This window comes from Taeniopygia guttata, chromosome 3, assembly GCF_048771995.1.
Source record: "Taeniopygia guttata chromosome 3, bTaeGut7.mat, whole genome shotgun sequence".
NCBI lineage: Eukaryota > Metazoa > Chordata > Aves > Passeriformes > Estrildidae > Taeniopygia > Taeniopygia guttata.
The window spans coordinates 114,514,016-114,539,889 of NC_133027.1; the positions used below are offsets into that span (position 1 = coordinate 114,514,016).

A 25,874-nucleotide genomic window follows, 5' to 3' on the forward strand; every position below is an offset into this window, starting at 1 on the left:
GCAAAGAAAAGTGAACTAACAGAATGACTCCAACAATACCTTCTGTCTCTGTAGGATCTCCGATTTCATGTACCTCCATCCTGGTCTTGGCTTAGCCACACAGCTGGAATTCAATCATTCCTATGCACACGTATTTTCCAGGTGTATGGACTGAGGTATTCTTAATTCAGGCAATCTTGCTACTAAAATACTATGAAATACAAGGAACCTTGCTAAATGTTAACTATTAACATCAAAATCCCCACATCAGCTCATGGCATGATTTGCAGTAGCTACTGCTAAGAAATGAGGTTTTGAAATTTATTAAAACAGTGCAGAGAGAAAAGATACCAAAATGAAGCACATTTCCTGTTAGAAAACAACAGCAAATGTGAAGATGAAAAGCTGTGCCTTTAGCTGTACATTCCTATGGACTATAAAGATAAAAAAAGGAAGGCAATGTTCAGCACTGATAGAGCTATACACACACACACAGACATATATATATATACATATATATATGGGTGTGTGTGTGTGTGTGTGTGTGTGTGTATAAAGATATCTTTCAGGCAGATAAGGCCAGATTGCATAATGTGATAGGTAATAAGTAACATAAGAATGGGTGTTATGTAAAATAAAAAGGAGTCTTTCTCCTCATTTGTTCTAAAATGTAATTTGTGAACTTTACTCTTTTTCAGCTCCTACTTTGCATATCTTACCTAATTTTAGTGTTAAATTAAAAGAAAACAAGACTAATTGAATTTGCAGTGCACGATATACAAACGGAATGATAAGATCATGTTTAATTTCTACATCCTCTGATTGTTCAAGCTTAATGAAAAGAGAGCTGTCAATACATATGTGAAGGTATGAAAAAAAAAGCAAAAATTGCATTCACCACCCAGAATGTTTCTTTGTAACCAAAGATGGACCCCAATTTCAAGTCCATTAAAGGGCCAATGGTGACAAATCAAGTGCCTTGATCTGGATGCAGTGAATTCAGCAATAGGTAAGATGCCTCAGTGCACGTGTAGCTATATCAGGTTCATGTATTTTGCAAAAGGAAGCTTACCTGCCCATTTTTCCCCAGTTCCATTTCAACTATTGCAACAGGAGTGTTTATCTGATCAATGTGCCTCAGCTGTGACTTCAGGTCCACTCTCCAGTTCATGTTTTTCAGGACATTATCCCAGCGGCTCTGACTGATCAGGCTCTCGTGGATTTGAGTCCGGTGGTTCTTCCAAAATTTTGCAATGACTGCAGCCTGATCTGACGTGATGCCACCTTGTTTTTTGGTTTGGGCAGTGAGGAAAGCTTCCAGCTGATTCAAATCCATGTCTGCTGAAGCAATTGACTGTAGGAAAATAAAGGGAATAAAAGGGAAAAGCTTGCTTAACTGAGGACTTAAAGGTCACGTCTTTAGTGTTTGACAAATACTGGATCTTGAAGGGGCTGTACAACCAAACCAGGTAATGCAAATAACCTGAGACCTTTCATTAAGACTCAGTTTGCAAGTACCTACTACTTATCCCAGACTCCTGCCCCACAGCAGCAAGAGGAGTGGGTTGGCTCCAGCAATGAGCTGGGAGCACCTCTGGGAGTTCAGCACTGGTATGGGGTAGCAAGGAGGCTTCTCCCTGCCTCCTGGCCCCTTCCCCACTGTGCCACAGGCATTCCCAAATGCACAGTGCTATGAACACTGTGTCAGCTCTGGCACTGCTCTGCTGGGCCAGGAAACAGGAAGGCTGGGACAAAGAAGGCATGCTCCTGGGCTGGAACAAGTGAAGGGGCAGCCTAGCTCATTGCAACATCCACAGTTTCATCTGCCACCTCCACACCACACACAAGGAAGCAAAACTGGTAAATGCTGCACCAGCAAAGCAGGGCCTGCAGCAGCAAGAGCACAAGCCTTTCAAGGGAGAGTCAAAATGCAACTGCATTTTTTCATCTCTATTATTCTATCCATAAGGCCCAAAAGCCTTAACAATGCACCTGCAGCTTGTTTTAGAGCATTGGTGGACTTTGTCAGGCTTTATTTGTATTTTGCAACAGCATGGAAGGGGTCATTTACTCCTTGTCTCTGTGCAGCAACAGAAACTATTATTATTCCTAAAAACCCCTTTTTATATAGATATCCAGTTTTCCCATCTATTTTGTCAAAACTGACAAATCCACAGCCTTATATCTGCATTGCCAAAGTGGCAATAGCTGTTACTATATATGGCCACGAAGGGAGGATGGGAGGTAGGAAGAGGAAACTGTGGTTAAGTTTCCCCATCGTCATCTCAAGCAGATGCTTTTGCTTCTTTTTCACACAAAATGGATGCAACTTCTCCAAAATGAACACAACACCTCTAAGCACATGCTGACACAGAGCACAGCAAGGTGAGGTGCAGCCAGTCCTTGGGATTTGCCTCGATTTAATCTTCCTTGACGTGGGGTACTGCTACAGCTGCATTCCAGGCCATGGGGAAACCACAGGCTCATTCCTGTAGCCAGGGGTGTGACAGCGTGTGGCTTTGGGCTGGACACACACTGTGCACCTCACATTGCCTGTCTGCAAAACTGGGCAGTGCTGATCTAAAAATTGAGTGTTTTTTATGAGGGAGGAGCTGCCTTGCGTTGCTTTCACAATAGATCAGCTGCCATCTGTTATGTGATTGAGAAAAGAAATGGCAATCAACACTAGGAGTAAACCCTCAGCTGTTTTAAGGCTCCAGCTTAATAGGAGCATCTGTGATTTTATTATAAAATCTGAGCTGCCTAGTGCACCATTCTGGCTTTTCTATAGGGCATTTGACATATTGGTACATACTGCTTGCTTTATATCAGAAATATTTAACTTAAGAGGTAATTATCCTGTACCAACTCATTATGCTGGAAGTGAAAACAGCACTTCTTTTCATCTTCAGGAGAAAAGCTATTCAGACTTACACTCCTTTCCTACAGCCATGTTTTACACTGTCTACTAACAGCAGTGTGGAGTATTTTCTGCTTTAATATTTTTCACATCACTACATCTGTGTTTGTGTGCTGTGTGACAGCAGCTCCTGCTCATGTACTCCTGTGCTGGTTTATGTGAATGGGGGGAGGAGGGCAGGTGAATCAACAAGCAGAGACCCCAGCACCTCATGAAAGCCCTGTCAAGATCAAGTTCAAATGCAGACTTTCTTCTCAGTTCAGCTGTGCAGAAAATTGCCTTCTGTTTTACTCCTGTGCAGAAACCAAGAACACAAACTGTGTCCCCTGCACTGAGTGAAGCACAGGTGTCATGGCAAAACAGCTCATCTGCATTAAATGTGAACCTTATGCAGGTTCATGGTGATACCAGGCACCCCTTTTCTAGGCTTCATTTCATAACCTTCAAGCATTTCACATTTGTAATCCTCTGGAATTTTTTTTTTAACCTCACTCTCTTCACAACAACCCTTTTTGCAAGATGCAGCAAGATTTCTGGCAGTGCCCTTCTAAGCTGATAAAAAACTGCAGACACAAAGTTCCTTATTGTGCTTGACATGTGATATAAATCTGACTTTGAAGTGTATCCAGACAAGGAAGCTTATGGCCAAACTGGAAATTTTAAGCATAAGGAACACAAAACAACATTACTAGAGCATATACAGGACAGTTCAACCTGGCTATTTGGTAAATACCATCAGGAGATTGACAATTAATTAAGGTGTGGTGCGAGCTACATTTAAAAGCTCTGCACCTTTATGTATTATAAGCACCCTGATACAGTTTGCTTCCAAAAGAGTGCCACGTAAAACCAGAGAAAGGAAAACATGTATAATAATCAGCCATCATTTATACCTCCCTCATACACACATGTACACACAACAGGGATAGTTTTATACTCTACATATAAAAGAAACTTACTGCACACAGCCAAGAACCCGAAGGGTAACACTCATACTGTCTTTTGGTGGAGTATTTATCAGATAATGCATACCTTAAATAACACAGCCTTGTAATCCATCATTCAGACTAGAATCTCTCTCTTCTTGGAAATATGACTACTGCTTAAAAATTCCTTTAAAAAAGCTAAATGGAAGTGGGTACAAACAATCAATGAGTTATATTTTGATACAGCTGCATGAAGAATTTAATTAATGGAGACATATTTTCTTTGAAATTCCTAAACAAATCTCACCAGCTATAATGGTTTTCAAGTCACATAAGAACAGTAATTCATTTTAGTATTCTTTTTCATCTTAACTTGGAAACATTTCACTGTGGACAAAAATGAAAGACTATTTAAAGTCTTTGCTGATCTTTTTGGTCTCTTGTTGCATGAACATTTACACAATTTATTCTTTAAACAAATGTAGTTCTACTCCATTGCTTATATGAAGGGCCTCAGTTCAGAATTCTTTTAAGCTTCGGGAAATGTTTTATTTTAACTTGGCAAAAATTATATTTCAAATAATATTCTGCATAGCTCTACAAACAATTCTTTCTATCACTTTTATCAATGCTCATTTATTACATAGAATATCCAATTACAGTGAATACATCTGATTGGTATTTCTAAGGATTGATTTAAGTTCGAACACGAGTGGTTCTTCTGTGCTTATAACTAGAGACAGATGAAATATATCTGATTATAAGTCTCTCTCTTATGCTATTAAAACCCCAGGAGCTTCAGATGAGCATTTATCACCACCAGGACAATGACCAGCTGTTGTTCAACTCCAACTGGGATGGTGAGGATTGTTTCACTGCTGGAATAAACAACATATCCTAACAGGAAAATTCTCAGAACTTAAAGGTACTGAAACCTGTTTTATCCATCTGCTGCCAGAGCTGAATCACTGTCAGCATTGGTTCTAAGAGTGAAACATCTTATTAATGCCAATTACTTAGCCCAGACAAACCTTAAAGTGCAGAGTAATTGCCGTATCTTCAGCCACTGTACTGTTAGTGACACATCATTATCTTATAGAGACTTTATACTCTCAGATAATTTCAGTTTTTCTTGGTAATCACATGTAATTTACCATTTCAATATAAAAATCTTCAACTAACTAAAAGCAGAAAAGTTCTCTTAAGAATGTATAGAATCACAGCTGTTCTATGCCAGTGCCAAATGTAAATTAACTTTACTGTGACTTCACTTAAACATCTAAGTAAGAAAAACCTATTTCAAAACCAGAGTCTGTAAGACAACACCATTAGATATTAAAAACTTCCTCACATTATGTATTTTGTGATTTGATAAAACACTTTTGCTTTTCCCTCCTAGAAAGCACAGCTTATGGACAGTCTGTCACATTTACAAGCACACAAACCCTGCCCTTGGTGACTGGCAATACTTTCCTTTTTCCAGAGGCTGGGCAGATGCTTTTGAACAGCAAGAAACAGTCTTAGTCATACTGAATTCTCCTTGTGTTCTCCTTTAACACATACCCACTGTGCCTTCAAATACAATTCAGCCAATAAAAATATGACTTCAAATACCATTTCCTTAATGAAACAATATTTGGTAATCTGGAGAGTTTTGTATTAGCCTAATTAGATCCATCAGACATGTGCCCCGGTACACAGAACAGGAAAACAGACTTAAATTCATTATCGCTTCTGAGAAATAAAGCCTGACAAGCATGCAGTACTAGTGAGAAACAACAACTGGTAAAACCCACTGGGGAAAAAAGAACACATTGCATTCTCAGAAGAAAAACACTACTTGTCAACCATCACAGAAGAGCTCTAAGAGCTGGACATAGCAGCACGTGGAGGCACTTCCTGCAGCTGACCCTCAGAACTGAAGGCTGCTGCCAGCCTACAGCACAAAGAAATCCCAAGCTCAAGGAAACAATTCAGTGCCACGGAGCCTGCTACCGACCTCGCCTCCTCAGGCTTTTGGGAGGTGGGGTAAAAGGTTATTCCTGCATCACTGCTCTTCTCATTCGTGTGCTTTGAGAAATAGAACCCTGCCAGCCATGTCTCAGACCCCAGGAATGCAGGCAGGGAGACAAGGAAGCAGCTGCAGGCAGGAGGAACATGCCAGGGAGCCTCGCTCAGCTGAACATCCTCATCACACAAGCCCATCCTGGGTGACACCAATGTGCCTCTCTTCCATTGATCAGCCTCAGAAGAAAACATTGCCTCGGTCTGGGGGCAAATAGCAGCTATCTGCAGGGGAAGAGAAGCAGCTCAGAGCAGCACACGAGTGCTGCTGACACTGTGCTGTCAGAGCCAGCTCAGTGCAAAGAGCAGCTTCTGACAGGAGGAATCCAACATCTTCCCAACCCTGTGGTTTCTGGGTCTTCCTCTGTATGTCTGAGCCTGACTCTCCCAAGGGCTGCTGAGATATCCAGCCCTGTCATAAATGAGCTGTTCCCACAGATGGTCCCTGTATCTAAGTCCAGAAGACTTTCCCACGTTTCTGGAGACAGCAGAGGTTTCCTTCTAGTTGGTAGGTTGTGCCTCACAAACACTGTTTATTACAGTCCAAAGCTCTCCTGAGAATCAGAATTAAGACAAAATTAGATACAACAGCCTGCAGCCTCTCTGCCCTTGGAAATGGTGATCTATCTTGCAGGGGAAAAAACACCCTAAAACTAAAGGCGTCTACACTCCCCACAAATTTCTAAGCCAGAAATCCCAAGTGCCCTTAATACATTTAGCATTTCTACCTCACAGTAGAAAGATTTTAACTCATCTCTAAGTCTTCATCGAGTCTATGGGAGATCACATGAATTCTTTTATTGACATTCCATACCATGTCCCAGTATTACTTCTATTTCCCTCTTATGGCGCTGCAGTGAAAGCCAAAAGTGAACTAAAACAGTTTGCTAAGAGAAAAGAACTATTGAACCTGTGAACCATTAAGAGGTAAATAAATACATTTATTTAAATCCTGTAGCTTACTTTTTTCCTAGTATGTAACAGGTCTTCTACAACAACTACTGGTTTTATTCCAACCTTTTGGTTCCTTGCCAAGGAGGCACTCACCAGGTTAAAAGGGGTTCAGTAAACTTGTAAATATTTTTGAATGTGACTTCTGATTTTCATCAAGCTTTCTTCTTGGATGGGAAAACTCGCAACACACACCAACACAAAAATTATGGAACTGCTACTGCAGATGGGAAAAACATGTGTGTGGATGATGAAGTTTCAGGCAAAATTACATCCTTCCTGTGTTCCTGATCTTATTAAGCTTGATTCCACACAGACTTGTCAATTGTGCACATGGAAGGAAAAAACTCTTCTGAAGAGGTCACTTCCATGTTTCTTGACTGATTCCTCCATCTCCACTCCCACAATTCCCAGGCTCCCACCAAGCAGAAATCCCCTGAACACCTTTATTATTTTTTTTTTTTGTATACAAGCTCACCAAATTATGTTCTCTATTAAAATTTAAAATTACTTTTTTTTTGCTTGAAAGTTCAATCACAGGAGAGTGAATATTCGGCTGTTTTTGACCTAGCTTACAATTGAACACAAAAGAGATTTTAGCATTAGTTTTTAAAAGCATGTGAAGCGACAACAACATTTTTTCTCCAGCCTGCCCCTGCCAAGAGTCTGTGCAGCTGGTAGAAATGCCCTGTTTGAACTCACAACACCATAAAATACCACTTCCTAAATTTACTTGCAGAAGGTGTCATTTTTCTGTGGTGTGAAGATGCATTTGATGACAAAGGAGGATGAAAGGCTGATGAAAACAGGCAGCCACCAGAGGAGCCGCAACCTGAGCCGTGTTCCTGCGGTCACATCGCGCATCCTGCAAACCTCAACGAGCGGCTCCCCCACGCAGAGAACATCTTCAGCTGAAGGAAAAGCGAGAATCATCAGGATTACTCAGTCTGGACCTACTCTGTCTAGGCCTTACAGCACTTCAAAAACAAGAACAAACACTAATAACAAAACAGAACAAGCCCACCCACAGATAGCATCACTCATGGGTAGATATCCAAACTACGCCTGCAGATTCAGATTATGAGTAGATACTTAAAGCTTGGATTTTAAGCAATAAACATAAAAAAAACTCACCAGCCCTTCCTTCCTGAGTAAGTTTTCAAAACACTTGCATTATTTAAAATAGAAAGAGGAAGAGTTATACAAAAAAAGGCAATGGAAAGTGCTTCTCAGAGAGCACAGATAGGTTGGACTAGCTGGAGGGAGATAAAACATAGAACAAAACAAAAGTTCTATTAATAGCAGATATACTTGCAACAACAAAGGTGATATAGGAGGATTATAAATACAAACATACTGAAATTAAAAATACAAATATAAATTGTCCAACCTGACTTGTACTCTACTGAATTACAGCAAAGAAAAAAAATCACAGACTTCGTCATCAGTTTTCTCTCCACTCCAATTCTTTGCTGTGGTTTAGAAAGCATTTCTTTCCCTCACTTGGGGTGGAGGGAAAGAAATGTCATATTTCCAGTATTCTTAAACATGCAACCATATTACAGACAAGTTGGAGAGGTTCAGCCTCTTTCAAAATGAATGTGCACACACTTGTGCTCCCTGAGCTCCGCTTCAGCAGAAGGGAGCTGTTGTCTTGGAGAACACACAGATCTTTAGAGGTTACATTATTCAGTCTAAAGTGGTTTCTTCTTCAGTCCTGAAGGAGCTGGATTCAGAAGCAAGAACCCTCAACAGATGAAAGCCATTTAATGGACTATTGCCAAAGACAGAGTGGTAAATAAAAGGAAGAAGAAGAAATCCAGATAAGAGAGAAAACACCAGGTGATAAATAAAAAAAAAAAACAAACCAAAAAAAAAAAAAATTCAAGGAAGGGAGTAAAAGCAAGAAAAGAAAGACAGACACAGTGACAGTCCTGGAACGGGTGACATGACCTGTCATTTCTTTAGGAGGCCACAAGCTCAGCCTTTTCTTCTCCCCCTCTGCTCTCTTATCTCAATAAAAGAGATCTGTGTTTATCAGGTTTCTACAATCATTCTAGGAAAATTACTTGCTGCTGCGGACTACTGCTTCATGTCTAATCTCATGTCACTTAGGAGAGTTAAAAATAGAAGCTGGAGCACTTCACAATTTGAAGACGCAGAAAAAAAGTTGTAGCTGTACTCCTGAGTGCAGTAACAGTGCAGACATTAGCAGAGCTTGTTGGAGCTTTGCAAGCAGTGATCCTATCAGTGAAATCAGCACAAACTTGCTTTATTTTGAACCAAACACAGAAACAGAATTAGTATCAGGAATTAGATTTCCACTTTTACTCAGAGTACCTTGATTGTCTGCATCTTAGAAGTTAATGGGTAACTCAGCTAATCTGTCCCTTGGCTTGCATTTGGACATAAAGCAGAGATGCTCTAGCAGTGAAAAACATGAGCCATATGAGTCTCATCCCTACACTGCTGCCATATATTCCCTTTTAGTGGCAAACTCTGACTCCAATCTCTGCTTTCCTTCTTTCCCAGCACTTTTGTGCATTACCTGCTATTGCCACAGCTGGAGCTCCATTTCCTACCTGTAAGAAGGACTGCTGCACTCGCAGCCCAGGCTGGGAACACATCCCTGCTTTAGCCATAACCCTGCAGACCCTGTGTTTCAGCAGCAAACAGGAAAGGAGGCAAGCTTACAGACTACACTGATTCACAGGAAGCAAGCAACAGTGCTCTGCCAGCTGGTCCTTCACCACCTATTTTGACAGCTCATGTTACATGCTGACAGAGCTGACAGGTGAGAGGGAAGTTCCATTCTCAGGATCCCAGCCACCAGGGCTTCCTTTCAGCACAGGGAAAATGGTTTTCCCTCCTGTCAGCTCAGTGAAACATAAAACATGCTCCCCAAAGCAGCAGCAGCCACGGTGGCTGTGAACAGCCGAGCCTTTACGAGGAGAAAGGAGCAGCAGGTCAAACTCCTCAGCAGAGGAATCACAACTGTAAATGCTGCTCTCCGTCCCTGTTGCTGGAAAACATCCCCTGAGCAGGAGCAAAGGCCAAAGCAGGGAGCTCGGAAGAAACCATCTCTCACTGTCCCATAAAGACCTAGCTGCCATTTCCTGTATCAAAAATTATCTCTGCACTAAATATAATTAACATTTTGGGGAGAGAAATAGCTGAAGATGTGATCAAACAGCTAAGACATCATCCAAAGCCCTTTCCAAGAGAATCCCACTGAACATTACTGACTGCTTTGATCACCTCAGAGAGGGTGGTTCTCTGCCTCTGTCAGGCTGGGCTGCTGGAGTCAACCATCAGTGGATGGCCAAGCCATCAGACTTTCCCTTTTTTTTTAGGAACCTCTCCCCAGCCCTGTGCCACCCCAGCCTTTGATTTCACATTTTTAGGCCTCAACTGCTAGAAACTTCAGCAGTCAATTGCTCCAAGACACTGCAACCCTTGGCATCAAAAATAATTCATTTAATTTTTCCTCGTCGATTTTGTCTTTGAGCCAAATTGAAGGCTACTCATATTCAGTAAACTCCCTGTCATTTGTCCACATGAACTGGACAATTTCATTAGAGCTTTCTGTTCATTATGAGACTTTTTACAGATTTCCTGGCATGCCATAAAATGAACAAACCCACTTTCCTTGACAAGCAAATGTAAATCATAAATGTACCATTTTTTTCTTTGACAGAAAAAGGGAATTGCAAGCATTTTCCTCACTTCAAAAATGTTAAAAAATTGAGCTAAATGAAAAAATAAAAAAGGAATCACAACTAATCCAAATACACAAAATACTTCTGCCATGTCTGACTGTGTAAAACTAAAAGGTACTTATACAAACAGCTTGTCAGAAGAGAATAAAAAATACTCTTGAACCAGAAATGGCAAAAAGAGTCTGAGAGAACAGCACATCTGATGTGACAGTCTGAAGAGAGACAACAAAGCCATGTGTAAATGTCAGACAAGGAGTAAAAATGTCTGTTGATTACTTGCCTTTCACACAGATACTATGAGTGTATCTTCAAAACATATTTCATAATCCTGGCATCACAGCTCAGAGAGACTGCAAAGAAAGGAAAGGAAAAACTACCCACCAAGCTGAGGTAGAAATCTTTTGGCAGAGATCCCAAAACATCTCAACCAGAAAAAAAACTAACCTTATTTGGAAAAAAACCCACAGAATTTGCCCAAACTATATTTGTATTGCCACTTTTTACTGTTAGAGAGAGAGATGTGAAAAAACATGCTTTCAGAAATGCATTAACATATGCACAATGAGATGACACAATGGCAAAAATATTTTTAAAATAGTTAGAAAAACACTTAAGGCTAAAAACTGGACAAGCTGGCTGTTATTGGCTGTTATTTCTCTGAACATCTATTTTATGTCTTTTTTTTATGAGATTGGTGCAGTCTATTTTTACTTACATGAAATCACATATAAACCAGCATTGTAAAGAGGTAAATATAGAATATGCCAAAGAATTAGAGGGATAAAAAAATGCATTCCAAGATCACTGTCCCCTTTAAAAATTAAACTTGCAGTCCTCAGGCACAGCAGATAAAGAGGTACTGAACTCCACTGGGAACTGAGAATGAGGAGGGAGTCCCAGGCTTGCTATACAATTCTAAAACAACCATCTTTATAGAAGATGGAATACTCTGAATTAGATCTTGGCTATCAACCAGAACCAGGTGCTTGTGCACTGTAAACAAAGCAAAAGGCAAGTGCAACTTACTTGGCTCAAACAGTCCAATTTTTAAATAGTTGGGTGGCTAAAATAAGTAAAGGAAGATTTGATTTCCTTGTTTATGACTGGTAAATACAATGATAAAAAATTATGGAAAACTACTGTGCTTAAGCTTCAGGTATTGAGAATACAAAACAAAAATGCATTCCCCTCAAAACAAACAAAAACAAACTGCCAAACCACACAAAAGAAACCAACCAACCAAAGCCCACAAACCGACCAAGCCAGTTTGGTTTTCCCAATAATGAACCCTTAATCCTTCACAGTGGAGGCCATCAATGTTCCACTCATTCTTACTCCCTAAATTAAATTCTATCCTTAAAATTCATAGTGTAAAAACATACATCTACAATGACAATTATAAAATAAAAAAACAAGGTATTTTAGGCCCTGCCTTTAAATAAAGTCACTCAATTCACCTTGTTATAAAAAAATCAGCCCCCAGGGGTATCTTGGAATCTCCCCAGGATGCTGCAGCTAATCCTGACTGCCAAGGAGGCTCCTGGGGAAACACACAGGAGCCACTCAGCAGTTCAAGCTGTCAGATGTTCTTCCTGACAACTTCTGTCCGCTGGGTTTTAGGACTAAAACACCAATGAAAAAGAACTTCATGTAAAATTTGCAGTGCCTGGCACTTTGTGACACTAAAGCTTTACAAGCAGATTCTAGCCACACCATACAAAATTTTTGGTCTGGTCTGCATTTTTTTCTTTTTAATAAGTTGTTGGATATACTGCACCCAGTTGCTACACACTAGCACAGTCAAAAATCTAAATTACATCATGGCAAGATTGTAGCTAAGTGTTACAAGGAATTAAAAATTTCAGATGTTCAGCTTGTAAAAAAGGGTGAGGTGTAAGTGTCACCCAAATTTCCTTTTCACACACTAGCTGTGAACTTCACTGGCTCAAGCACATACCACAGCTCCTGCATCTTTGGCAGAGTTCTATTCAATGTGTTAACCACTCTCTCTGAAGAAAGAAAACAAGAAAGAAAGGTCTATTTTCTGCTCAGCTGCATGGCACCCTCACATGAGACCAGTAAGATTGACATGAATATTTTTACTTCCTTGACACCATCAGTTGGCCCCTGGAGCAAGCAAGAACTAATCTTCCTTCACAGCAGTTGTAAGAGAGTATGATCATTTTTAGAGTATCATACAATAAAGACCAAAATTTCAGATTGAGCCTTTCCTTTTACTCTATGTATCAAATTGAAGATGAGACAGCTCAAGTTCTCCTCTTTTCAGAGCCCCACATTTAAAAGAGGAAAGACAACTCAAAGTAGTCCAGAAAATCAGCAGTGGTGTGAGATGATGGCACTGAGCTTCATTACCCTCTTCAGCACTTCTCACACCCTTTGGGGAATGGGGAATGCAGCCTTAGTGGTACTGAAATAAAGGCATGAAACTCCATGTGAAGCCTAAGGGAGTCCTTCTCCCTTTTCAAATATATTCCATACAGCATGTGTTTGATGAATACTAATGAAGCATAGTAAAAGCATTTAATTTGGAATAATGATCTTCAAAGGCAACATCTGACTCCCTGTTCCTCAATCAGAGTAGACTCTTGTTCAGGTCAAGAGAAACTCCATGGGGATCAGGCTGGAATAATCAATTTCAGCATAACCAATATATTTCCCTTTCTGTGCATGGGAGTGTTTGTGTGCACACACCCCCCTATAAACACAGAATATGTTGCTCACAGACACACACATATGTGTGTGTAATTATGTAATCACACCTGGAGGGTTTGGGGTTATTTTTTTGATAAATGGTGCCATTAATGATGAAAAGGCTATGTACTTGCAACAAACTAAACCATACATTTGGATGGGAATGTGGGAATCAGCAGGGCGGGAAGCACTGCCACCACCAGGACATCCAACTTTCTCAGCAACACGCTGTTCTGGAAGTCCATTAATTGGCAATTAGCAGATTTAAAATGCAGTAGGGCATTCTAAAACTCAGAGGCAGTGCAGAGGCATTAGACAGGAGAGGAGCCAGTACTGACCTGCCTGCTCTAGAAACACACAGGTGGCACCAACCTGCACAACTGGGGCAAGGCAACCAGATCTCTGCTTGCAGAGATGTAATCAACACTGTAATTAGGGGAGGGAGAGAGAGAGAGATTGATTTGCTTCTCGTTTGGGCAATACAGAGTCTAACACCTGTTATTAGATCAGCGATGCAGATCTGATGACGTTTCTTTTAATTTGCCACTTTTCCGTAGCTAACCTTAAAAAAAAAAAAAAAAAAGCACTGCAAAAGGTCAGGTAAACCATTAAACTTCAGGTGAGCCATTTCCACTGAGGTGGCACAGTCAGAATATCAGCACTCCACAATCCCTGATAAACAAGCCTTTCCACCTCACACAATACCACTCATTAAATGGACACTGTGCTAAGGGTGGGAGCCCTTCTGTTTGTCTGCCTGGAGGATATGCAGTGTAGCTGAGGTTTGTAATGCACAGGATCCTTGTGCACACCCTGCTGCTTAAAACAATGCTCGTGGTACAGAGCAGCCTCGCCTCCAAATCCCACAGCCACCAGCAATAACACCTCCTACACATCTCCTCGGGAATCAGCTCCAGTGAAAACAACACTGAAAATGTGAGAGGCTCTAACAACACGTTTCTCCAACTTTTCCAACTTGAGAAATCACAAAAAATTAATTTAAAAAATCCCTAATGATGTAGGCATGCTGTTCTTTCTAGCTGACATACCTGAGCAATGAATTGCTGCTCCAGGCAGTGGAGCACTGATCTTATCACTCCTGGCAATGTTCTCCAACCCTGTTCTGCACCCAGCCTTCCTCTCCACTTCACTGTTTTCAAATATTTTCCTCCTCCACCTGATGTGACCTGCCAGCTGTGCCAGTTCCCTTGTGAAGTGACCACATGTACACCAGCCTACAAGCTAAAATAACTCACATGAAAAGCTGCAGGAGTGCTTTGGGATAGTGCCCATGCCCATTTTCATCACTGAAATGCAATAGGTGCCAGTTCCAGTAAACGTTACATTTTTTACCCTCCTAAGACAATGCTGAAAAAGAGGGAAAAAAGAAGTAATAACTGTGGGATTAGAGTTTATTCAAGAAAATGTATGCTGCAACACCAAACACTGGTGAGCTGGCAACTGAGCTGTGCTCAGATTAGTGAGCTACATAACAGTGGTGTTTTGCTAAATTAAAAAAAAAAAAGGCTAGGATTTTTATTTAGTTGTTCCAGGCAAACATTAATTCAGATAATAATAATTTTCTCATGTATGTCCAATTATAACACTACAGACATTCCCTCCCTCACAAAATTCTGTGCAGTTATCAATAAATTTTCACCTAGCCCAAAAACAAGCAGAATTATCCATTATAAGCCCAGTCACTCTGGAGTGAAAAGTGTAACACTACATGGGACACATTTTTGGGTAGAAAGTAGGGGAACAAGTACTTATTTCCTTTTCCCTGAATCAAGAAGAATGAGCTTGCTTTCTTTTTAGTTAGTAGATGCAGGCAGAACTGCAAATCTAAGTGGCAGAAAGCAAGCGGTCTCTCCTATTAGCTCTTCCAGAATTATTTTATCTCAGACTGAAGCTGCTCTCCATCTCAGCCTCCCAGAAGTTTGGACAACTGCAAAGTTCATGACCCAGCCTACACATTTGAGGAATCACAAGGCATCCCAGGAAAGGGAAGGTGGCAACTCTTTTTCCTTATTAAAAAATGCAAGAAGTCATTTATTTTCCACCGGTTAGCAGAAATTGTTAGCAGAAATGTTTCTGTTAGCAGAAATCTTTGCTGGAGAAGCAAAGACCTTCATCCTCCACAGCTGAGGGAACCTTCCAAGTGTTTTTCTGCTCTGACTTTTCCCATAAGGGCAATAAAAGATTGAGTTGTCTCGTCCTTCTCAAACGGGGGTAAAAATGCTTTGGAAACCCCTCTCGAGGTCACAACTGCAACTTCATAGGGAAAGGGCTGCAGTCCCTAGCAGGAGGGTGGCAGTCTTTATGGACAACACATTTTATATGCTGGATATCAAGCTCTTATTATTTATATAGTATTATTTAGAAATAGAAAAATATGATAGTCTATATACCATTCTTATATAATTATTATATTATATTATATTATATTATATTATATTATATTATATTATATTATATTATATTATATTATATTATATTATATTATATTATATTATATTATATTATATTATATTATATTATACTATATTATTTATATAGTCTAGATACCAGTCACATACCAGGATATTTATTACAGATCGTAACTTCCTCCGTGTTTTTGAAAAAAACAACAACAAAAAACCCCGAACAAAACAACTTATAAATGAAATACAATAAACTATTTTTACTCCTCACACTGAAATTTTTATTATTATTCAGTGTAGGTAAAGTTTGTTCCAAAGCAGAAGAGTGAAGGAGGACACTTGAAACCCAGCAGCAAAGGATCGGTTCAATAAATGCAAGAGGTTACTGCCACCAAAAGGAAAACCGCGGGATTACTCCACATGGAAAGGAGCTGTGGCCGGTGCACTAATACTGTAAATTAAACTTATGTAAGAAGCAGACAAATGTAGTGTTTTAATCAGGATGAAATAACCTTTGGGCAGCAAAGGAAGCAGGTGGAAGAAATAGATCATAATGACATCTTTCATAAACATAAACTCAGCACTACTCTGTATAATCCAGAGGAAGAAAAATTTAAAATTTTCATTCCTACAGGAAGCATGACAAACTTTTGATTCATCCCCTGTTGGGAAAGATGCTTTGCACAGGTGAAATGCAGAAAGGCACTGGGAAGTCCCGCACCTTGTTTAAGCTCAGATCCAGTGAAAGCAAGAAGTTGATTTATGGTCCATGCTTGCTGCTTAGAAGACACCAACCACTACACCAATTAAGTCACAGGGGCAATGAATCTCTCTGCTTATAGACTTTCTGTTGTCATCCTGCTGCTTGCTCCCCTTCCTCCACCACCCAGAGGAGGAAGGAAAAAAATAAAGCCACAAAAAGGTAACAAAGACGTGTTTTTTCCCCAGTCTTTGTAAATGTAATCATGCAGATTTTTCACAATCTATTAAGTATCAAAACTGGAATAAATATGCTCAGAAATTCATATGGCAATTGACAAGGAAGGGAAAAGGCAGATCTTGCAGTAAGTTTTGCTCCTTCAGGTGCTGAGGAGACACCAACACCCAAGAGCACATCCAAAGACCAAGATGTTATAAGCACAGAGGATCACTTGTGACCTTTGCTGCTATCAGCAAATACAGTGTGACACAAACACCCTCCAGGCTTCAAGTCAGGGAGATACTAAAAGAAGAAGATAAGGCTGAGCTTCCCTACTTCCAAAGCAGAGTCCTAATAGCAACCTTCCCCACCAAGAGCTGGCAGGTGTGAAGGAAAGAGGGCTCTCAGAACGACCAGAAGACCAAGGGGTTTTTTAGGATTCTCTAGAGCACAGATCCTATAAGGATCCACAGAACTTAGGTGTCACTTCCTTTAAGTTACCCACTAGAAAAAAGCCCCCAGACAAAACCAGAGAGCCCTAAAGGCATCAGTCTTTCAGATTCAGCTTCCACTGTAGGCTCCTCGGGCACCACCATTATAAACAACAGAACCCTCATAAAGGCAGAAAGCGAATGGCATCATCCTCATCATATTGCAAAACTCTCAATTCTATTTAAAACTACGGACCACGTTTGTAAATCTGGCCAGTCCAAGCGTGCATTTACCCACAAGGTGGCAGTAGCCATTTAGCACCTGGAGGCTCCCTGAGCCTCATGCAGCTCTCGGGAACTACACAACGCTCTTCACTTCCAACAGAGACCAAAAGGCTCAGTCACGGGGAAAAACAGGTCTCGCACAAAAAGCAAAATGTGTTCATTAGGTAAACTGACTTGCCTCATGATTGGTAGCTTACAAAAACAAATAAATAATTCTTAAAAACATGGGTTACTTGCTGCTACCCTGTGCATTCTGAGTAATTCTATGCTGGTTTTGAAGTCAAGACACACACTTGGCACCAGATTTGCTTTGCCATATTCCTGCAGGGCGCTGAGTACACTGGGATCTGAGAAGAAAAAGCAACTACAAGAACAAGTTTGTGCCTCAGCCCACCTCAGTAAGCCAGCACTGCTCATTGGGACTTAGTGACTCACCTCAGGCTGTAGCAAGGGACAGTCTCTTCAGAAATTCAAAGCAGACAGAAATTTTGATTTATATTCCATGGTAATACTGATAAAACCATGAAGAGTTCCTACCCTGCTCCCTTTGGTTTTTAAAGATGACCAATGCTGAACCATACTCAGGGTTTTTGAGGAAGGTCAGCGGTGCTGTGAGGAGTCTGTACCCAAATGGAGTTAAGTTTCTCATCCTACATATTCATTTCTAGGGACTGAAAGAAATTCCTTTTCCTTCCAAGGAAGCCGCAGCTGTTCTCAGAAAGGAGCAGTTCGTGTTTGGATGAGCACAGAGCCCGAAGCGCCGCTTCCCCTGCCCAGCGCGGGGCTGAGGGCGGCCCGGAGCGCTCCTTGGGCTCTGCCGGGCGCTGTGCCTTTGGGGAAAGGTTTCTCTAAGCCATGTGTGTCTATGGCAGGGCAGTGCTGTGGGCCGTGCACCCGGAGCTCCCCGGGGCAGGGGGATGCCGCACACCCGGCGGAGCGGCTCCCCTCAGGGCAGCGGCTCCCCTCAGGACAGCGGCTCCCATCAGTGCAGAGCAGCGGCTCCCCCCAAAGCAGCGGCTCCCCTCAGGACTGCGGCTCCCCCCAAATCAGCGGCTCCCCTCAGAACAGCGGCTCCCCTCAGGACAGCGGCTCCCCTCAGGACTGCGGCTCCCCCCAAATCAGCGGCTCCCCTCAGGGCAGAGCAGCGGCTCCCCTCAGGGCAGCGGCTCCCCTCAGGACTGCGGCTCCCCCCAAATCAGCGGCTCCCCTCAGGGCAGTGGCTCCCCTCAGAACAGCGGCTCCCCTCAGGGCAGCGGCTCCCCTCAGGACAGCGGCTCCCCTCAGGACTGCGGCTCCCCCCAAAGCAGCGGCTCCCCTCAGAGCAGCGGCTCCCCTCAGGGCAGAGCAGCGGCTCCCCTCAGGACTGCGGCTCCCCTCAGGGCAGCGGCTCCCCTCAGGGCAGCGGCTCCCCTCAGGGCAGCGGCTCCCCCCAAAGCAGCGGCTCCCCCCAAAGCAGCGGCTCCCCTCAGGACTGCGGCTCCCCTCAGGACTGCGGCTCCCCTCAGGACTGCGGCTCCCCCCAAATCAGTGGCTCCCCTCAGAACAGCGGCTCCCCTCAGGGCAGCGGCTCCCCTCAGGACAGCAGCTCCCCCCAAAGCAGCGGCTCCCCTCAGGACTGCGGCTCCCCTCAGGGCAGCGGCTCCCCTCAGGGCAGAGCAGCGGCTCCCCTCAGAGCGGCCCCGTCCCGCCGCAGGGCCCCGGTACCTGCAGGAGGCCGCCCATCTTAGCGCGCAGAGCGCGGAACTCCTCCGGCGGCGCCTCGGGGTAGAGCTGGGCGCGCAGCAGCTCCTCGGGGACGCCGGCGCTGCCCTGGAAGGCGGCCTGGGCGATGGCGCCCAGCAGCGCGCTCAGCGGCCGGCAGCCCTCGGGCGGCGGCTCGGGCGCCGCCATCGCGGCCAGGGCGGCTCCGCGCTACGGCGGGCGCGCGGGGCCAGAAACGCTCCGCGAGCAAACGCCAATTCCATTGAGCAGAACCGGTAGTAAAAGGGCTTTAAAATCATGGGGATTTAGGGTTAGAAGGAAAATTAAGCTTAGTAAGCCCCGGCAAAAATGCCCTGGGAAAGTGTAGGCCTTGTACTTGCTAGAACTGCACCTGTGTAGCTAGTACATGATAAATGATATAACTGTTAGATGTGATGATTGCTTAGTAATTAAATATAATTACTCTTAAACGTAAGAATAAACTGTGGTCGAGGACTTGAGAAAGATCACGGGAAACTCATGCTTGAATAAAGTCAATGTATACAATAGAACAATATAAGTTTAATAATCAATATGTAAGTTATATAACAATAGAATATAAAATATGTTCAGCTCAAAAGCTATGTCAGAGTCAGATTCGGGTCTGTACCCCTGATTCCCAGAGTTCTCAATAAAAGCACCTGCAGATAATCATATCCCATAATTATGTGTATTCCTGAACACTAACAGAACCTAACTGCAAGCAGCTGTTAGCTTTGAAAAGCTGTTCTGCTTTTTGAACTGGTTTTTCACAGAAAATACTTCACTACTCATGTAGTTTAAGAAAACACCCACAGGTTTTTCCCCCTATCCTTTGCTGAAAGATGCAGGGCTGACCATTAAAGACAGTTAAAACAAAGGCACTAACAAAGAGCAAGTGTTTTCTCTGTGCACCATTTTATACAAGTTTCAATATAAAGAAAGCATTAAAATGCTTTGTATATACAAACACAGTCACAAAAGAGATTGCTGTGCTCTCCTAGAGTTTTCTCTGCTAATACAACAGTGGCATTATTTACCTCCTGATTTCATTGAAAACCTTCAGTTGTACTTTTTTTTAATGACATAAAAGAAAAATCATGTAGCCCACAAAGAGAAAATGTGAGTTTATGATAAATTTGACCTGTTCTGCCTTGTTTTTGTAGGCAGAGAACAGGCAAAGAACAACTCGTCCTTGCATGAGGGGGAGCACAGAGTGCAGCCTGAAGCTGGAAGCAGAGGAAGAAAGAACAGCAAACACATCTAAAATTTCTTCCACTGTCTCCATTCATTTGGACAGCATTTTAAATGTCCTCTCCAGCCAGTGGTATTGAGATTAAACAACACCTTTAGAAGCTTCAAAGCATCTGGAGGTACAGGAGTTTCTTTCAATCCCTAGAAATGAATATGTAGGATGAGAAACTTAACTCCATTTGGGTACAGACTCCTCACAGCACCGCTGACCTTCCTCAAAAACCCTGAGTATGGTTCAGCATTGGTCATCTTTAAAAACCAAAGGGAGCAGGGTAGGAACTCTTCATGGTTTTATCAGTATTACCATGGAATATAAATCAAAATTTCTGTCTGCTTTGAATTTCTGAAGATACTGTCCCTTGCTGCAGCCTGAGGTGAGTCATTAAGTCCCAATGAGCAGTGTTGGCTTACTGAGCTAGGCTGAGGCACAAACTTGTTCTTGTAGTTGCTTTTTCTTCTCAGATCCCAGTGTACTCAGCGCCCTGCAGGAATATGGCAAAGCAAATCTGGTGCCAAGTGTGTGTCTTGACTTCAAAACCAGCATAGAATTACTCAGAATGCACATGGCAGCAGCAAGTAACCCATGTTTTTAAGAATTATTTATTTGTTTTTGTAAACAACCTCATTTTTAAAGAAATTAAAAATACATCAAAAAATCTGTCTCTACATATATACACAGTACATGTTCAAATTTCACTTCATTGTGATGCCATGGTTTAAGCAGGAAAACAAAGAGGGCTTTGATCCAAAACTCTGCTGCAACACCACCACCTCTGGGGGCACAGCACCTTCCTGCCTTCCCAGGAACACTTCCATTGTATCACCTGGACCCCTTCACTTGTTCTTGATCACCTGGACAGTTTTCCTGCCATAGTGGTAATAGCTGTAGGCAGATGTCACCGTTGTGAAAGCTGTGATGCACCTTTGGGGAAAAAAGTTCATCTAAGTCATGTGGGTCTATGGACAACAGAAAAAGTTCCTTTTTTTTTTTTATTTAGCATCTGTTTTTAACTACACAGTCAGGAACTATGCTCCACAAAAATGCAGCTTACAGATTTTAAGCTGAAATTCAGTGCTGTGGGGAGGATTAAATAAACAAAGGCTCTGCCATCCAGTGGTAAGCAGCATTCTTCAGCGTAACTGCATATCGGGACAAATTATCACCACACCAGCACTTGCTTTAGAGAAGGGAAAAGATTCAGCATTTGCAGCCTACATAACTTCTAGCAGCTTGAGAACTGACAGATGTGAGAAACTTCCTTGGTAGTGTGAGCAGGGAGCATTCAAACCGCTCAGGACTTGAACTTACCATTTTCACCAAGTCCCAAAGCTAAAGAACAAGTTCCTGCTCCAGTCTCTTTTGTTTCCTTCCCAGACCACAGACACCCCTAAATGAGCAGTGCTCCTTTGTCTGAGAGGCTGAGGAATCACTGCTACAGCCCTGCCTGCCCCTCTGAGCTCCAGGGACTTTCTGAGAGTATCCACAGAACACCCTGGCAAATTACACCCAGAGGCAACTCTAGATTTTGTCTTACCACCAGGATAAAAAACCACAGACTATTAAGATCAAGGTTCATTCATAGTTCCTTAAATGCTTCTTGGTTTGGGTTGGTGGTTTTGGTTTCTCTGGTTTGGTTGGTTTTTTTATTTCCCTAGAAGACATATAACACTATTTTGCACTACTTTAAACTAAGTTACTGAGTAATTCTGACATAGGCTGTTCAGAACTCTTTGTTCTGAACTCTTGCCAAACAGCTAAGGAAAAACAACTGCACCCCTAACAGCTGCAGCCAGCTGCAGTTCAGACACAGTTCAGATCTCCAGTGACAGCAGAAGGAACAGCATTTCCTAAGGGGGGAAACTCCTTTATGCCTGTTCTCATCCCATCCCTCCCCTTCCTTCCTAAAGGAATCACCAGTTCTCCATGTGCTTTTCAAAGCGGCTGCAGAAACCTGAATTTCGAGATAGCAGCTACAGCATTAAGCAAAACTAAAAATGGCTATTATTACTGATCCCAAGGTTGCTTCTTCAAGGACACTTCTGGCATTAATAAATGAGGAATCCATGCAGTCTTTCTTCCTGCTCTTTTTCTCCACTGATCTGAACTTATGTTTTGCCTGCCTACACCAAAGACCTAAGCTATTATTCTTGGATCTTAACTAGTTTCATTAAGTACCAATAAAAATCTAGCTCTGGTGTCATTTAAGACTAAAGGTGTAAAAATTCAGGCATATGGGCTTATTGCATCTTCTGGGCACAGTTTTTTTGTTCCACACAAATTAATCTCAATTACCAGTTTCTTTAGGAGCACATTAAATTAACTGGGAAAAAAAAAAAAAAAGATCTTAGTTACCATAATGTCTGCAGATATATGCTGTCCACATAATTGAAAACAGGTGCTGCTAAAGAAGCTGCCACCAAAATCAGCTGAACTGCTGTGTTCATCTGAGAAAAGCAAAACAGGAACTGTGAGCAACATGAGGAAGTACAGTGCAAGGAACACCAACATACACTTTTATTACTGCTTTAAGGATTAGTCTACATAAAGAAAATGTATTTAGAAACTTCCTTAAAATAAAGCATCGTACTCTCTCAAAATTAGCACGTGCTCTGACAGAGTATAGTTGAAAACATTTCAGGATCCATGTACATTTGGCACTATTTTGAAATCATACTCAGCATTACTGGTAAATCATCCCCACCCTCCAAGCCACACAATGCCCCAAGCACCCAGGAGTTATCTTTAGTAACGAGTTATTGCTCTTACCTTGCTGATGAATGTTGGTTTTAATTGTGCAGTAGCATAACACGGGTTAAAATACCTACTCAGTGTTCTCTGTTGGGGGAGAAAAGAGGAAAAAACATGCAGCCCTTGTACATTCAATCTGATACATCTGTTCACATGATAAAGAAAAGGCAACTGAAGAATTACACTGCTCTTTTGTAAGATTTATTATTACACAGCACACACAGGGAAAAAAGTTATGAGTAGCCCTGACTTATCTTTACAAACCACATTTTAATAAAACACTGCTCTGCTTAGAAATCTACTTGGCAAAAGAACAAGCACTACATCTTGCAGCCATCAAGTCTCACGATGACAAATCTCTTGGTCACAACCTTGCTATTAATCGAGCTTATTAATCTATTTTTTGCTATGACTACAGGTCTTTAATGCTGTGCACTCACCGGTGGAGAAAGAGTTTTGTATCGCACGTAAAAAACGGCGGCAATGAGCGCCGCATCCCGCAGGATTATCATGGAAGTCAGGGGAACTGCAAGACCAAGCCAACACCAGCCAGTGAAAAACTGTGTCCGTGACTGAAGGGAAAACACAACCAAAAGAGCAGAAAACTGGAAGCAAGAGGAAACAACAACTCCCAAATTCTCCTCAACAAGCTCTATGCATTGCTGAAGGATGTTTAACACAACTCCTGAAAGAGTTTAAGCTGAAGTCTTAAAACAATCCAGTCCATGAAAAACAACTTTATAGAGCTACTAACTACTATTGCTTTAAAGAAAGAGCATTTAGAAATGGCAGTACAGGCCAGCTGTTATTCTATGTGGCAGCATTTACTTTTCGTGGGGCCCCTTTGGAAGAGTTTAATGGGAGCAAAGAGTAAATGGCAAAGCAAGAGTTCCAAGAGATGCAGAGTTTTCCTTTTAGAAACACAAGAAATGCTGCTACACATAAACTGACCTTCACTACCTTATCTAGAGCACACAAGTACCGTTTCCTCACCTGGGATAAGATTTGCACAAGTTAGGCTCACATAGAGCACACTGATGAGGATTTTATCTGCCAGGGGATCGAGAGCACTTCCCAGTGCTGATTTCTGATTAGCCCAGTTCCGTGCAATAAATCCGTCCAGCTAGAAAAACCAAAATTCAATAGCTCTCTGTTAGAAGAGTATGAACCAAAATAGCTCAAGTACACTTTAGAGAGACATGTAACAAATAACATCGGGTAAAACAGTGAGTTTAACTAGGATAAAACGTGCTACCTCTTAGCTTACACTTGTATCATTTAACAGACCACCAGGAGCACAAGCACTGAGCTGCCAATGCCCACCTGGGGCTGGTCAGGGAGCCCTGACATTGCCCTTTCCTCCATCAGTATTAAGTCCCCTTCAGGCACCTGCAAATTCCATTTGCAGGACCACAAAGGATATAGACAGCATTCCTAGAACCCACAATCTACACCCAAATTTGATTTATCCACCGGAATCTGCTCCCACGCGTGCCACGGGATCCCCGTGAGCCCGGTGCTCCCAAACCGATGCAGACATACCAGGTCTGTCACGCCAGCCAGGACAAAGACACCCAGCGCAACGTTGAAATTCTCCTCAACAATCAAATAGCCTAAAACTGGCGCCAGACCCATTCTCGCCATAGACAGGATATTTGGGATCGTCCAGGGGTTTTCATACTGTAAAAAGCAAGAAATGAAAAAACTTTAGAGCAGGAACTCAAACCCCTCCTGGGCACATAACAAGAGTTTTAACCGCGACAAATACTTTTTCCGCTCAGCTAGCCAGGGAAGCTGCTGGAAGCAGCGCGGTGCTTTCGCAAGGCGCACGGCCTCGGCCCGCTGGACGCGAACTTCGCCTCCAGCGGCGAACGCGTGGCGGCGGGAGCCCGCCCGGCAGCGGGAGCCCGCCCGGCCCGGTCCCCCCGCCGCCCCGCACGTACCAGCTCGGCGCAGGGCCCCGCGGCGCCGCGCTCCCGCCGGGGCTCGGGCGGGGCGGCCCCGCCGCTCAGGAGGCGCCAGGCGGCGGCGGGCGCGCGCAGCAGCCGCGGCGGCGGCCCCGCGCCCGCGGGCAGGCACGGGACGCCCCCGCCGCGCCGCCCCACGCCCGCCGCCGAGCCGAGCCGGCCGCCCAGAGGCCTCGCCGCCCCGCCGGCCGGCCGCCTGCGCTCCGCGCCGCGGAGGAGCCCCCGCCAGGAGCCCCGGGCCAGCCAGGCGGCGGCCAGCATGGCGCGGCAGAGCGGCGAGCCCGCGGCGCCCTACGCGCGCCGCCGCGCTGCCCGCGGGAGCGCGCGGCCTCGCGCCATCCGCCCCGCCGCACCGGGCACGGCGCGCGAGCCGCGCGCGGCGCCTCCGCCGCCGGGAACGCGCGGCCTTTTACGGCAGCGCTCCGCCCCGCTCCGCCGGGCCGCGCGCTTTACGGCAGCGGCGGGGCTGCAAGGCCGGTACCGGCAGTGCGCCGTGCCGCTGCTCTCCCAGCGCGGCCCATCCCGGCGGGGCCGCGCCGCTCCCGGACAAACCCCCGAGGAACGGGAACGCTTCCCTTACCTTAACCGCGAGCGGTCTCCGGTGCCCGGTGCTTGCTTCTGGCGTGCCCGTTTCCCTGTCTCGAGGAGAAACGGGAATGAGTTCGGTTTCCAAGTGCAACGCTCCGGGCCCAGCCTCGTACTAAGCCAAAATCACCTACTCCCGATTAGCTGAGAGAGCACAGCTTGCCCATTGAGAGGTCCGATGTAGAACTATAATTTTGTACTTAACGCATTTCATCAGGCTGGCCTGTTTTCAGTTTCAACGACATTTGGTCCCTGATGTCCCTTAAATTAG

General features: G+C 43.5%; 2 protein-coding genes and 1 long non-coding RNA gene across 4 annotated transcripts in view; all 3 read right to left on the reverse strand.

The window, feature by feature from the left end:
* Positions 1 to 19,268, reverse strand: part of COMMD1 (copper metabolism domain containing 1) — a 62,100-nt gene extending 42,832 nt beyond the window's left edge. Inside the window, exons 1-2 of one of the 2 annotated variants that reach the window (XM_012572189.5) lie at positions 19,034 to 19,264; positions 1,052 to 1,333 (exon numbers count right to left, since the gene is read on the reverse strand). In XM_012572189.5, coding sequence (XP_012427643.4) covers positions 1,052 to 1,333; positions 19,034 to 19,219 — 468 coding nt within the window. In that variant the 5' untranslated portion in view covers positions 19,220 to 19,264. Of the gene's footprint in view, positions 1 to 1,051; positions 1,334 to 19,033 lie in introns of both variants that reach the window. The other variant, XM_072927680.1, reaches the window with a different exon arrangement.
* LOC140683831 (uncharacterized) lies at positions 4,255 to 15,683 on the reverse strand. The gene is made up of 2 exons (XR_012055385.1): positions 14,528 to 15,683; positions 4,255 to 7,751 (listed from the first exon to the last, which is right to left on the reverse strand). It is a non-coding gene; the product is annotated as an uncharacterized lncRNA (long non-coding RNA).
* A 1,618-nt stretch (positions 19,269 to 20,886) lies between the features above and the next one.
* Positions 20,887 to 25,380, reverse strand: CRLS1 (cardiolipin synthase 1). The gene is made up of 7 exons (XM_030269726.4): positions 24,995 to 25,380; positions 24,594 to 24,731; positions 24,045 to 24,174; positions 23,492 to 23,577; positions 23,070 to 23,138; positions 22,656 to 22,747; positions 20,887 to 21,224 (listed from the first exon to the last, which is right to left on the reverse strand). Exons 1-7 carry the CDS (start codon positions 25,277 to 25,279, stop codon positions 21,137 to 21,139), a joined length of 888 nt encoding a protein of 295 aa, XP_030125586.4. The 5' UTR covers positions 25,280 to 25,380; the 3' UTR covers positions 20,887 to 21,136.
* Between the last annotated feature and the right edge of the window lie 494 nt (positions 25,381 to 25,874).